The following is a 14,394-nucleotide window of genomic DNA, read 5'->3' on the forward strand; positions in this document are numbered from 1 at the left end:
AGGCTTCGGTGGCTCAGGAGGTTGGCGGGTAAATGGAAGGTTGCTAGTTTGATTCCCGCCTAGGTGTCTAGGTCTCCATGAGCAAGAGCCCTTTCCCTAACGGCTCCTGATGAGCTGGCTGATGCCATGCCTGGTTGACACTGTTAGTCGATAGTTGTAATGCACTTTGAGTGGCAACTGGTTAGAAAAGTGCTATATAAATGCAGTCCATTACCCATTCTGAGTGCTTGCTTCTCAATTTATCGATGTTGTTGCTTTTCATGTGTAGCTCGGTACCAGGCCGCATGTATAACTGCCGTTATAAATATGTTGCAAATCTCTGTTTGGGCGGTGGTCCATGTCGGTTGGTTTGGAAGCTGTGGGCTTCTACGGGCAATCACCATTATTTGAACAAACTGTTGTTGTCTCCATTGTAGGGTACAGGCCAATGGGGCTGTTCTTTTGCCAGAAACTTTTGTGCGACATCCTGGATGTGTAATGGTTTCTTTTATGTTTGGCCTTCCTGCTATTCACTGTGTCATTAAGCCTTGGGCCGTTTCAGAGGCTGGGGACTGAAACAGGGCGTTGGACAGTACTTCTGAACTGTGGCTGGGCTGAGTCTATATTTACAGAAACTTAATTCCATGCCTTAGACATATTAAAATGAAAATATCAAATGACAAGATTTGAACTGTTCTGAAAATAAACTAGCCTGAAATTCTGCTCATCCCAGGATCTGTAACGTGAGCTGTTCATTATCATCCTGTTCGTTCTCGGTCACATTTCTTCCAGCTCGTTGCTCTTATCTGCACTTTGGCCTGAGAGGCAGGTAGCTGTTGGAGCTAGCAACAACAACTGTGTCGCAGGGCCAATAGGGCAGAAGGCAACCAGCCAAATGCTTTACCAACTACCTTCCATTTAAACCACAGTCCGACAAACATATACCTCAATATACTATCAATGGAAAATGTACTCAGATCAGGCATTTTAAAAGTTTTGCATGTCATACAGCAGTAGAAAGCAAATGATGGAGTTAACACCAATACAATAGTTACATTATTACAATTGAGTTATTTAAATGTCCCTCCATATTTAAATTCCCCCCATCATCTCAACTGAACAAAGATGAATTGTAGAGGGATTCTTTAGCCAATATATACTTCAGGCCCAGACGTTGAGTCTGTTCCAGACTCTATATATGAGGCTGCGTAACAGGATTAGGTATGTTTGAGCCTAACCAGGTGTGAATGTTTTTTATGTACGTGTCCCTGCAAATTAACGGGTGTGCAGGCACAGGCTCAGAAGTTGATGGTCCCAATGAGCCAAACAGCAGGAAAATATAGACGCAGCATACCAAAAGGAGCCACAAACTCATCATACACACTCATATTACAAAAAATGATCTCACTTCAAAATGCTAACTTACGTTTAGTATGCAACTTGCTCCCCTACCCACCTACAAACTCCTGCAGTTGTTGTTCACAAAAAGGGGAACATGCAGCTTCACGCAACCTAGCTTGTTTTCAGGCGATCTGTAAACAAGCAGTGGATTTCCTATATCTGAACGGTTGGAGGGTAGAGGGGTCATGTTCCGTTTGCTGTTCATCTAGTCCTGGCACAATAGGGCGGCACACACACACACACACACACACACACACACACACACACACACACACACACACACACACACACACACACACACACACACACACACACACACACACACACACACACACACACACACACACACACACAATTCCCATTCACTCACATGTAAACAGAACGTTGTGCCCTCAATGGAAGCTTGTTTAACGAGGTGAAACAGTGAGAGTTCAACCAAGAGGAAGATAAACAGTGCAGCTTTAGAATTAGCAGACATGGTAGCAACAACCACTTGGACGAATTCCATTCGATGGACACAAAAGGGATAGTTTTCATTGTGGGTGGTGCACAAGTTGTCTTATATTGGGATTAAATGTTCAGCATACTTCTGTATGCTGCACGAAAAATAATGCATCCTATTTAACATCACTCATGGTTTCTAACATTAACGCAGCAAACACAAAGGATCGGAAAGAGTGTGACATCTTCTGTGTTGTAGTTAAAGTTCCATTGCCAATTCACAACACTCTGGCATTGATTAATATGCCTTAGGGCTCCATGAGAGGTTGCCAGCTGATAAGGTTCCGACCCCACATAAAGGCCTTGCTCAGGGGCAGTAGGACCACCACTAGCTCAAGGCTTGTCTTGTCAGAGCAGACAAAGGGCCACATTGACACAGTATGTTGAGCAGCATATGCATTCTGATGGTCTGCCCCTTCCCTTATTCGGAGGACGTGCAACCTGATGCTCTTGGTAATTGCACTTGGTAATTAGAATTGCTTGAAGACACTAAGCTGTCACATTCAAGACCCAGACAATTAAACAATTACTGGGCTGATTAAACTTACCGTGCTAACAATGGAATTAAGAAACACCCGCTCCACTGACAATACACAATCTACACAATCACAGGTGTTCACATTGTAGTTTTATTTTTTTGCCTACGGTAACCTTTGTTTGGCCTTACCGCTTGTGTGAGAAAAAGTATCCAGTTCCCCATGCAGACTCAGTCGCCCTGGAAACGTTTGTTGGGAACTGGACTATATCATTGAAAAAATGTATTAAAGGAAGATTGTTGAGGAGGACAACACCGTGGATGCATCATCATGAGCAACCTCTTGAGAATCTAATCTCCCCGATATTTTGAATTATCGACATAACAGCCGACATAACAACAATTTAACCAGGCTGTGCCTGTGTAGGGGGTACTCACACAGGTGCAGAGATGAGCCATTTTGATCCAGTTTGATCCAAAGTCGATCCAAACTGTACCTGATTATATCATATATAGTTGCCCCAGTATCTAAATGTAATCTGTGGCAGAAATGCACCGCCCGATATCTAACCTCTCGGTTGCTTTAAATGTGTTGCTGATATCTGGGATTCCCTTTTTCTCTGTATATTAAGCAGAATGAGGTTGTTGTTTTTTGTGTGTGTGTGTGTGTGTGTGTGTGTGTGTGTGTGTGTGTGTGTGTGTGTGTGTGTGTGTGTGTGTGTGTGTGTGTGTGTGTGTGTGTGTGTGTGTGTGTGCTTGTGCGTATTCGTGTGCGTGGGTGTGGGTGTGGGTGTGGGTGTGGGTGTGGGTGTGTGTGTGTGTGTGTGTGTGTGAGTAGGGGGTAAAGAAAAGAGTCATTCATTTCCTTTTAATCTATTTTCCTAAGAGGTGCCTCATTTGTCCCAATCAAGTAGGTCAAGAAGTCTGTGTGTGTGTGTGTGTGTGTGTGTGTGTGTGTGTGTGTGTGTGTGTGTGTGTGTGTGTGTGTGTGTGTGTGTGTGTGTGTGTGTGTGTGTGTGTGTGTGTGTGTGTGTGTCTGTCTGTCTGTGTGTATTTTACCCTCTCTCCCAGTTGGAGAGTGGGTGAAATTAAATCACGGACTGGCTCCCACCCAGAAAGCTGGTTTCAAAACTCTTCGGCAGAAGGATTTTTCCTCGCTTTCTCAATATATTACAAACTGGCAGTTATGCCTGTAAAAAGGATTGTGCTGCAGTAACGGCGCTTTGTGAGAATGCGTTAACCCCGTTTTTAAAAAACATTAAGAGGGGGACGATGTAGTGTTTCACAATGTGCCACTAATACCGAATGCCAACTAGCCATGCGGAGCATGATGATTTGTTGCTCTACCTTTCTAGCATTGAAATTAAACTCTGTAAGTATAAATCATGCTTTAGCATCAAAGAGGGCGAGCTGGGGGCCTTAAACAATGTAGGCGGTCTGACTCTGAACTCTGTAGCTCGGAAAAAGCCTTGGCTTTTTTTTCTTAAATTCTGGCACCGTATTACATTATTATATTTGATATTTCCTAAACAACCACAAAAGTGTTGATAAAAGCAGGCCCTACCTCACCTGAGATGACATGAGTGTTGACTGCAGAGTAGTGCAGAGCGCATTGGGAAGTCACCGCACACACTTTGTTTGGTAGTAGAGAGAGCTTGTCATACCGCCATCATAGCAGATGTGTGCGTGTGTGTGTGTGTGTGTGTGTGTGTGTGTGTGTGTGTGTGTGTGTGTGTGTGTGTGTGTGTGTGTGTGTGTGTGTGTGTGTGTGTGTGTGTGTGTGTGTGTGTGTGTGTGTGTGTGTGTGTGTGTGTGTGTGTGTGAGAGAGCGAGCGAGAGAGAGGGAGAGGGGGGAGAGAGCAGAGTTGATGGTGCGAGTTTATCAGACAAGTTAACAGGAACAGCGTTGTGAATTCAGTACAAAGGAAAAACGCAGGACTCTTAAAACATGGTTTGAATCGTTCTTATCAACACAGCTGTTTTGCGTTCCCTTAAAATGAGGCAAGTCTATCCAGGATTAGGGAGCGAGAGAAAACAGCAAGGTTGTGATCCACATATTGAGTCTATGCACGGACCCATGATGAGTCATGCAACAAATGGGTTTGATTTAGCTGTCTTGTCCTCCTGCCCTGCTTAACCAACCCCCCCTGGTTGCATTGTTATGTATGGATTAACATGTTGTTTTTAATGTCACGACGCTATCTGGCATTTTGGCACAGCTGATGTTGAAAAGGATCCCATTTTCCGAAATCATGGAATCCAGCCGACCAGATACCTCTGATGATGAATCATGCTTGGATTCAAACCATGCGTGTAATAACAACAATGCAACCATGATGCTATAACAATAAGAACATGCTTTTTTATCATCTTCAATAGCTACATGGATGTAAGTCAAATGGTCATTCATATAATAGTTGCCCTCACATCTTTAATCAAAATGGTCCATTTCCTCAAAGCTTTTAGCAGAGCATCCAATAGGCAGATATCCTACACAGAGATAACCAATGAAGACATATCCAACATAGAGTTAACCAATCAACACAAAGATAACCAATCAACACGAAGATAAGTACTACATCCAACACAGAGATAACCAATCAACACAAAGATACTAAACACATACAACACAGAGATAACCAATCAACACAGAGATAACCAATCAACAGAAAAATAAGCAATAAACACAAAGATAAGTACTTCATCCAACACAGAGATAAACAATCAACACAGAGATAACCAATCGACACAGACCAAACCAGAGTGTTTCACTATTTCGCCCTATTTTAGCCACTCTCAGCTTTCTCTTGAAAACGATCTAACGGGAGAGTTGGTGTGCAAATGTGTGCGTGTGTGTGTATGTGTGTGTGCATGTGTGCGTTTGTGCGTTTATATGTGTGTGTATGTGTGTGTGTGTGTGTGCGTGTGTGTGTGTGTGTGTGTGTGTGTGTGTGTGTGTGTGTGTGTGTGTGTGTGTGTGTGTGTGTGTGTGTGTGTGTGTGTGTGTGTGTGTGTGTGTGCATGTGAGTCCTCCCCACCAGATGAGGGTTTGTGAGCTGCACTAGGATAAAGAGAATACATTTGTATGCATAATCAAAATCCTTCCTCTCTCTTTGGAAGCTTGTTGCATCAGATGGGTATTTAGATGTTCGCCTGTATCGTGGATGTGGTGGATATTGCGCAAGCCTTTCGGCTTCAGAAGGCTGTATTTGGATTGACTATGGAGGTTATACAACACACAATTAAAAGACACGTGAGAGACACAATGTCCTTTTCACATCATCAGTATAACATACATGTCAATGTCCCAATGTTAAGATTATCCTTTGGAACTGGTTGTTCTTCTTGTGTACATTTTTGTAAACTACCATGGCAATGTTTATTTTTTTCCTCTTTTGCAGCATGAAGGCATGTGTGTGATCGTGCAGAAAGGTGAAAAGGAAACCTTCAACACCCTTATGAGCGTCATTTACCAGATGACACCCATTCATAATGAACAGGTCTTATGACTCTTGCCACAGCAGATAATGGGGTTGCCTTTTTACTGTCTGTATGTATCGTACACTGCAGCCAACATCAAGTATTTGCAGTCTACATATTTTCCTCCCAAAACAAAAAGGACCGATGTGTGTTTGGTCATAACTGCAGATTCATTTGGACCAGGATCAAAATGGATAGTTTTGGCTTACTTGTTCATGCAAAAAGTACAAATAGTCTAGGATAGTGAAAGTGCACAACAAAAACAAAATACAGCGTGGGGACTATAGATCCCACAAGAGGTTGGCTAATGACGGTAGAGAGTAGAAATCGTGAGGCATTGATAGGCAGAGTAAACTCGGCACCAGTGTGGGTTCCTGTGTTGACATGATGGAGGAATGGGAGGTGCCCGCCAGCCACGCGCCCTTCAGCACAAAGTACACCGAGAGCCGCTGGAGCATAGTGAGCGCGCGCGCTCCACAGAAGGACGTTTGTTACCAGTTCATGCATTCAATACGAAACCTAGCCTATCGAGCAGACATGGTGAGCAACGCTCAGGATGCGTGTTGATGATAAGTCGACTAGTTGGACAAAAATAATTCAGACACATGTCTCTCGCAAGGACACTCGGGTGCTTTCTGGCACCGAGGCTTGGACATTTTTAAGGTAAATTCTATTACAATTAAGGAATCGCTGATTTAGTCTGACACGTTTCCAGTTTATTGTCTGTTTTTGAAGAGCTAAACAGAGTTTAAAAACACCATAGTGCGGACTGGCTATTTTTTGGTTAAATTGGTCAAAGTTCTGACATCTTGATAAAGTAGGCCTATTCGTTTGATTGAACGGCACTTCGCGCCAATGCTGGGATGGCTCGTGGCGGTTGGCTGTGTGATCCTGGTGGCCTGGATTTGGCCGCGTACCAAATATCCAGGGTCCAAAAAGAAGCCTTCCTCGGACGCACTTCTCACTGGACTCCTCACTGGCATCCCGCAGGAGAAAGCCGGAGAGACGCCGGCCAGTGACCGTGGGCACGAGAAGAGCGCGTCCGCAGTGGCGCTCATATGCAAGCCGTCGGCGCTGGCCAACTACCTCCTCAAACACTGCCGGACTTTCAACAACTACTCCCCGTGCGTCGGCTGGTCGTGGCGGGCGAGCGCCATCCTCCAGAGTGTGTACGACACGTGCTGGCCCTACAGCAGCCCCGTTCAGTTCGTGCGGGACCACCTGCAACTCAGCGACGAAGGTCTGGTGTCCCTGGACTGGGCGCTGGCCCTCTGCGGGACGTCCTCCCACAAACTGAGGAGGACGTCGAGCACCTCAAACAGCCCCGTTCTTCTCATCGTCCCCAACTCCTTCGGGAAGATCACTAGGAACGTGCTGAAGGTATTTTGACACATTCTCCCGCTTGTCTGCGACCGAGCACGCCTTGTTGAAAATCATGCTTTGTTTTCTGTTTACAAAACAGTCAGTTGTGTAGACACAACAGAAAGATGGTGGAGCACGTCACCACATTTCTGATAGAATCACTAGTGATTAGTATTTTTTACTGGTGCCGAGCTGTAGCTGCACAATACTTTAAAGCACAAAAACTAAACTTCTCAAAAGAGAATGCATGCCCACAAGGAAACTTCAAAGAGCAGAACACGCTGTATGTTTTTATAGGCCTACACAGCCTATAAAAACAGAAAGACATTGGTATCTGGCTTTGTTTAGTGAGTTCCTTTGCCATTAACTCCCAGAAAAGTAAAGAAGGGAATTGAGGAAAGCAGTGGAGATTAAAGATAAGGAACATGGGTTTACAGGGAGAAGGAAAGGCACTGTTATTTATATAAAAATATAGTTAGACTGGCCCACAGCTGGAGTGTAAAAAGAATTATGGCAGGCAGAATGTTATGGGTGATGTAGAGGTATGTGATGATGTGTCTAATGAACCCTGATAGCTCAGGAGCCGCCAACAAAAAGCATGCTTCATCAACACCACTGCAACTGTATTGTTTGTATGTTTGTGTGTGTAAAGAAGAAAAAGTGATATGATAACTCCTGGCGAATCGCGATGTGTGAATATCCACTATTCATACAAAAATGTGTTCATTCATAATGTCGAAAATGTATGAATGAGCTAAAACCACCTTGAATAATTGCATCCATTTCCACTCTGCGCCCCCGCCCCGTCACCCTTGGTGGAAGGAGTTATCGGCCTCCACAATATGAATTAATCTACAATCTTCTGAATAACGGTTACTTGAGAATTATATCTGTGATCTTGAATCCACATTCCTTATTGATTCAAGAGTTATTCACTTAAGAGATTTGAGTCTGCACAGACATTGGGTCTAACAGACATCTGTGTCCTGTCATGTCGTCTCTATGAATTTAAAAGCATGCTGCATGCAGCTCCAATGCGGCCACAATTTAAAAAAGCCCAGTTTTTACTAAGACTCAAAGAGGCATAAACTATGTTGTTTCGTCCAGTATCTCTCACACAACCTGAAGCATATTTCTTCCTGTCAAGGTTGTAAGCTGCAGTATCACATCTTTAGAAAAACAATTTTGCCAAACACTGGACCCATTGTTGATATCTTCGTTATCAATTATATACACAGATACAAACAGAAACATGTCGCTGTGTGGGTGTGTTTATCACTGTTCATGGAATTTCTCATTCACTTAACAGTTTCTCAGCCCAGGCAGAAAGCAAGTTGCATTTCTCTCTCTCTTTTCCCAGGCAGAGTTGTGTTATGTCTTAGTCATGCTGGGTTTGAATAAAACATTAAAAGAAAAAATAGTATGACTAACTTTATTTTACAAATATGTTTTTGGATTCGATTTTTGTGAATATCATCTGAATAGGAAAATTTTCAGTAGACTTCAAATTCGTAATGCATTGCATTTAGCTTGCTTTGTCATTTTCTATTTTACGTCGTTTTCATCAGCATCAGCTTATAGACATTGTAACAATAGCAGACTGCAAATTCAATGTATTGAATAAGGGTTGGTAATTAGGAGAAACCAGCGGGTAGGCTAGATTAATCATAATGATGAAAGTATCCAATTGGAAATATCCCACCCCTCGCTTCAGGCCTCCCTCTAAAAACAGTCCTCAAAACACATAACTAGCCTGCTGGTCATACTTTCCACATCCGTGGGACAGCTGGGTCCGCCTTGGTCGGCGTAACGTAAATGTCGTCATCAGCCCATGTCCACGTCAACATGGACGACCCTACCTTTAAAAAGGTAAAGAATACGGAATTCAAACCTTGCTGAAACCAACCAAACCAACCAAAATCTGATAAATGTTCGATGAAAAAACCAAAGTATATGTTATTTGACGGAAGGTGTTTCCATGCCACCAGTTCCTCCTCATCCTATATTTGTGTGCTATCTTTTCGTGACTCCATATCTTACATAAACATTGGAAGAGACAAAAATGCCACTGCAGCATTTTTCATCTGGTAAATATTTAATGTTGTGTTATGCTACATCTCCTCCTGCTTTGACCCGAGGGTTTCACATTTCTGCAGGTTTCAAAACCATCCAGAAAAAAAAAGTTATATACAAATTGAATAGCTGTCCTTAACTGATTCAACCCATTTTTTACAGCACAAAATGTGTTGCCATGTTGGTTTAAAAAGTTGAATATCTGTTTAATTCAATTTAACGTAATAAAAGTTAAAGATGTAATTTTGGTACTTTGGCTTTTATTTAAAGCTGATCGTCCTTCATTCTGCCAAGCGGCACATTTAATGACTGTTATCATTAAGGTTGTTCTACAACGACCTTTAATACCATAGTTTATTCCTCATACTTATTTTTCATTCGTTTTTCCTCTATTTTCTTTACTGTCCGATGTGGAGTAGAGAGACCTTTATATAATCTTGTATGACATAATATTCATACAACCATACAGTTCAGAGTGGACGTTTGTTTTACAGGTACCAACGATCCAAAGTACCCTCTGGTGACCTCTCTGTCCCCCCTCTGTCCAGCTGTGCGAGGCGGCGCTGTCCCACGGCTACCTCCCAGTGGTCTTCAACCGGCGCAGCCACAACGGGACGCCCCTCACCACCCTCAAGCTGCAGCAGTTCGGCGACCCGGCCGACCTGCGCGAGGCCGTGCGCTACATCCGCTACCGGCAGCCGGCAGGGCGGCTGTACGCGGCCGGGGAGAGCACCGGCGCTGGCCTGCTGCTGTCCTACCTGGGGGAGTGCGGCTCCTCCAGCTACGTCACCGCCGCCGTCTGCCTGTCGCCCGTCTTCCGCTGCCAGAGCTGGTTCGAGAGCGGGCTGCCGAGGGCTGTGCAGTGGGCCCTGGTGCTCTACCAGAAGATGAGCCTGAGCAGGTGGGCACGGAGGGGAACACGGCGGTGGGAGGGAGGCACTGGGGCACTGTTCAGGGGAATGCCCTGGGAGTGGAAAGGGGGGCACGAATTCGGGAGTGGCACAGAATTACAAGGGGAGCGATGCAGAGAATGGACACGTCATCAAACCCGACACATTGCCAGGCTCACAGCTTGACTTTGATTGACAGGTTCAAATTATATCAACAGTCAGATTTTATAGGGATGTGTCAGATTCACTCCGATTTTTGGCCATGTCCTAGTTTCTTAGTTGTCACAAATGGAGATAGCTATGTATATGTAGGCATTGCCCCAGATACAACCTGATACATTTTCCAGTATTGACCAGAAAGTAACCCATAACACTTGGATCACATCTGCTATGGATGCTCCTGCAAGACATGCGCACACCATTTCTTCAACAACAGCATCAGATGCAACATTTATACTTTGCTTCTTGCGACTAAATAGAGTAAATTATGTTCAGTAAACGTAGTTTAAAGTTAAAGATGGAATTCTACAGTGTGGTAAAAAAGAATGCCCTCGTTTTTTTCTGCCTGCTATATAGAAAGATATGAATACATAATGGAGTTATATTTCCCTGGAGAGGGATGAAAAGTGGAGCAATAAGGATTAGTATTAAACTCATGGGTAGTAACATTAAAGTACTAAATTTAGCTGATGCTTTTGTCCAAAGCTACGCATAATAGGTGATTTCAACAATGAGATACAACCAGAGTGGGCAAGTACATACAATTCAACAAAGGAGCAAACTGCTTTAAGTGATATCTTAGATATATAAACATATATATATATTTCTATATATATTTTATTTATTATTTTCAATTTTGCCAAGATGCAGTCTGAACAGATGAGTTGTAGCAAGATTGCAATAAAGTGACTATCTACAATGTGCTCACACTGTTGGATCAATTCAGAGGACACATAAATAAAATGACAGAGAAATGGCTTCAGAGAGCCAATTCCACTGCCTGGATCATCGAAGCAGAATACACTCATTGTTTTTGAAATCTGAACAGATCAGCTGTGGTGCTATAGCAAAATGGGGGTCATTGAACAAGAAGCCATGGATCTCGATGGGGACCATCAAATAAGTTACTCAGATCGATGCTAACACGTTATATGAAACGCATGTTGCTCTTTAAATTGATTCAATGTCTTCATCCTGTCTTTTGTGTGTGTGTGTTACGGTGGTGTGACTAGGTACAGGACAGTCCTGGGAGAGACTGTGCATGCAGACTCTCTATTTTCCAGCAGTTCACTACGAGGTTTGGAAGAGGGCCTGTTTTGCCAGACACCCCATAAAAGCACCAGCCTCCCTACCTCCACCACCGCCACCACCGCCACCACCGCCACGTCGGGCTCCACCGGACCCAACACCTCCGGGAGCTGGGAGGCGTACTGGGACCGCAACGAGCCGCTGAGGGACGTAGACGAAGTGGCCATCCCCGTTCTGAGCGTCTGCGCCCGGGACGACCCGGTCCGCGGCCCCCCCCGGTACACTCTGCCTCTGGAGCTCTTCCAGACCAACCCCCACTTCTTCCTCCTGCTGACGGAGCACGGCGGTCACTGCGGCTTCTCCGCCCAAGCCCCGGTGACCGGCGTGGCTCCTGGGTCCGGGTCCGGGTCCGGGGGCGGGGTCGGGATGCCCAGGACCAGCTGGAGCCACGGGGCGCTGCTGGAGTTCTTCAGGGCCACCACCGACTTCTTCGCCACCGAGGAGCGGGCGAAGCAGCTGATGGCGAGGAGGCGCGGGCTGGGCGGAGGGATGGCCGGCCGCTCTTTCCGCAACCGCAGCATCAGCACGTGTAAAAGAGTGCCGGAGTGCTCCCACAACATCCACGCCATTTACAGCTGGCAGAGGTCCTACACGCGCTGAGCCGTCGAAAGAGGAGAAAACCTCCCAGGTTCACTGCCAACATGCGGCAGAACAGCTGGAATACTCAGACGGCCGCGATGAAGTGGCACCGAAGCGGGAGGCGAGCGCCGCACGCTTTGTGTGAACTCGAAGAAATAGGGACTAATTCAAAGTCTGGCACTCTGACATTGCACTGAGTGAGGAACGGCTGTTTGTGGTAAAAAAAGACCACCGCCATCTTTGAAACTGTATCGGTCTTTGTTCTGTATTGTTTGATTGTATTTGAACTTTACAGAGGCACATATTTAAGTATCTAGAAAACACAGTGACACATTTTTAAATTTAATCTGTGCTGAAGATACAGACTTGATTCATAACTTTTTCTTTCATACTGTATGATCTTGTGTTATCTGTAGTTCAATGAGTATGCCTTGGCTTTTTATTTATTCTATGTACAATGACGAAGCATTCAGAACCATAGACGGTGGAAAACACGCGTAGTGACTTTGACACTGTGTTGCTCTTGAAGTGAAGGGCAATCAATTCCGGATGTTATGATCCAGTTGAGAATGCATTAAGTGTATAGTGTATAAAGTGTATGAAGACCTGCCTACTGTAGCAGAAAGAGAGAGATCTTCAAGGACTTTACATAAACTTAAAAGAAAGCATAGGTTGTGAACTTTCTAATCTTGTGGGTAACTGGTGGGTTGTTGGGGAGGGGATATAACATGGCGGGGAAGCCAATGAATGACCTTATTGGTTTTCACCCAAACTAAGATGGTGTTTATTTGTGACCATAAATAGTCATGTTCTAATGTGCCTTGTTGCGACCCGCTTCTTGGCCAGGGTTTGTCAATCATGCTCAATGTATTTTTCATTGTGGCTCCATATCTTTTGATCTTTGTGCCATAAATTGCCCTTGGAGGATTTGAAGAGAATCTGACATTCGTGTTATTCTCATTGATGATGTTGTTGTTGGTTAGAGAGGATGAAAGAAAATAGAAACTGGGATAAATTATTAATTATATATACTGTAGTCTCTGTTTTAAAGGTTAGAAACATGTAAAAAACATAATGCACATGGCAGAATGTATGAGTTGAATAGGCATGACAATCCTGTGTCTTGTGTAACATGTCAAACAGAAAATGCAGCTATAGCATCGTCATTGCATTAACATTTACAATTTTCTCTAATAAACCTGAATTAAACGTAAATGTCTTATCGTGCTATTGTTCAACGTGTCAATAAACCAGCCTGATCAATACAGATGATGGTACCACTCCCATAGGTTTACAATAAGATTAATTATTCTCAGTTTATCTACATCTCATGCAGAAACGGCACGAAAAGGACATCCACAGCTTTCAACTTGTTTATGTACAATTTCATTAACGTATATCTTCATATCTTTGAAGGTCAGATAGTACGGGAAGCTATTTTTAGACTTTAACAAGATATCCTAATGGATTTCCATTGCAGCTACATCAGCTGCATTAGTGTTCCTGGTATTTGTTATACATGTGGCACGGACAAACACACACACACACACACACACACACACACACACACACACACACACACACACACACACACACACACACACACACACACACACACACACACACACACACACATCAATCCAGAAGGTTTGATTATGTTAAAAGTCTTACTTGAGCCCGATTAGGCTCATAATTAAATGAGAAAAAACATTGGTCAGCATCATTCCAAATGAAAAACATAATGGTTCAAATTCTATAAGGGAGAAAATCTTTTCAACACACAACAACACTGATAAAGCCAGATAAAACAAAGATTTCCATTACGATTATGCTGAGTCGGCTTTGGTCAAATCCTCGGTTAGTTAACACCAATGGACAGTCCCTAAAATAGCCCGTTCCCAAGAGAAATGCCACCAGGAGGTTGTTGATCCGATGGGACAATCACCACAGCTTGTCCTTAGTGACCATCATTTCCTCTGACAGCTGGCGCACTGCCTCACCCATATTCACACACACAAACACACACACACACACACACACACACACACACACACACACACACACACACACACACACACACACACACACACACACACACACACACACACACACACAAACACAAAACACACTCAAGCACATCATTCATTTTACCAGTAAACTGAGGGAGTATCACCATGAATGGTGTTATTATGATCAAACCAAAAAACATATGCTTTTGTTTTAAAAACATTAGGGTTTCCTAATGGATTTCTTGACATAATCCCAAACATGGACATAGCAACATGGTTTATTAATCAGCCATATTTTATGTTTCTACATGAGGAAAATGTTGGTGCTCTCTTTGAT

General features: G+C 43.9%; 1 protein-coding gene across 1 annotated transcript; it reads left to right on the plus strand.

Annotated features, from left to right (window-relative positions):
• The first annotated feature begins 6,220 nt into the window (after window positions 1-6,220).
• Window positions 6,221-13,352, plus strand: LOC130406454 (protein ABHD15-like). Its single transcript, XM_056612041.1, has 3 exons — window positions 6,221-7,216; window positions 9,820-10,172; window positions 11,394-13,352. Exons 1-3 carry the CDS (start codon window positions 6,692-6,694, stop codon window positions 12,067-12,069), a joined length of 1,554 nt encoding a protein of 517 aa, XP_056468016.1. The 5' UTR covers window positions 6,221-6,691; the 3' UTR covers window positions 12,070-13,352.
• Window positions 13,353-14,394: the final 1,042 nt, after the last annotated feature.

The sequence above is a fragment of the Gadus chalcogrammus genome, chromosome 16, assembly GCF_026213295.1.
Source record: "Gadus chalcogrammus isolate NIFS_2021 chromosome 16, NIFS_Gcha_1.0, whole genome shotgun sequence".
In the NCBI taxonomy this organism is placed as follows: Eukaryota; Metazoa; Chordata; class Actinopteri; order Gadiformes; family Gadidae; genus Gadus; species Gadus chalcogrammus.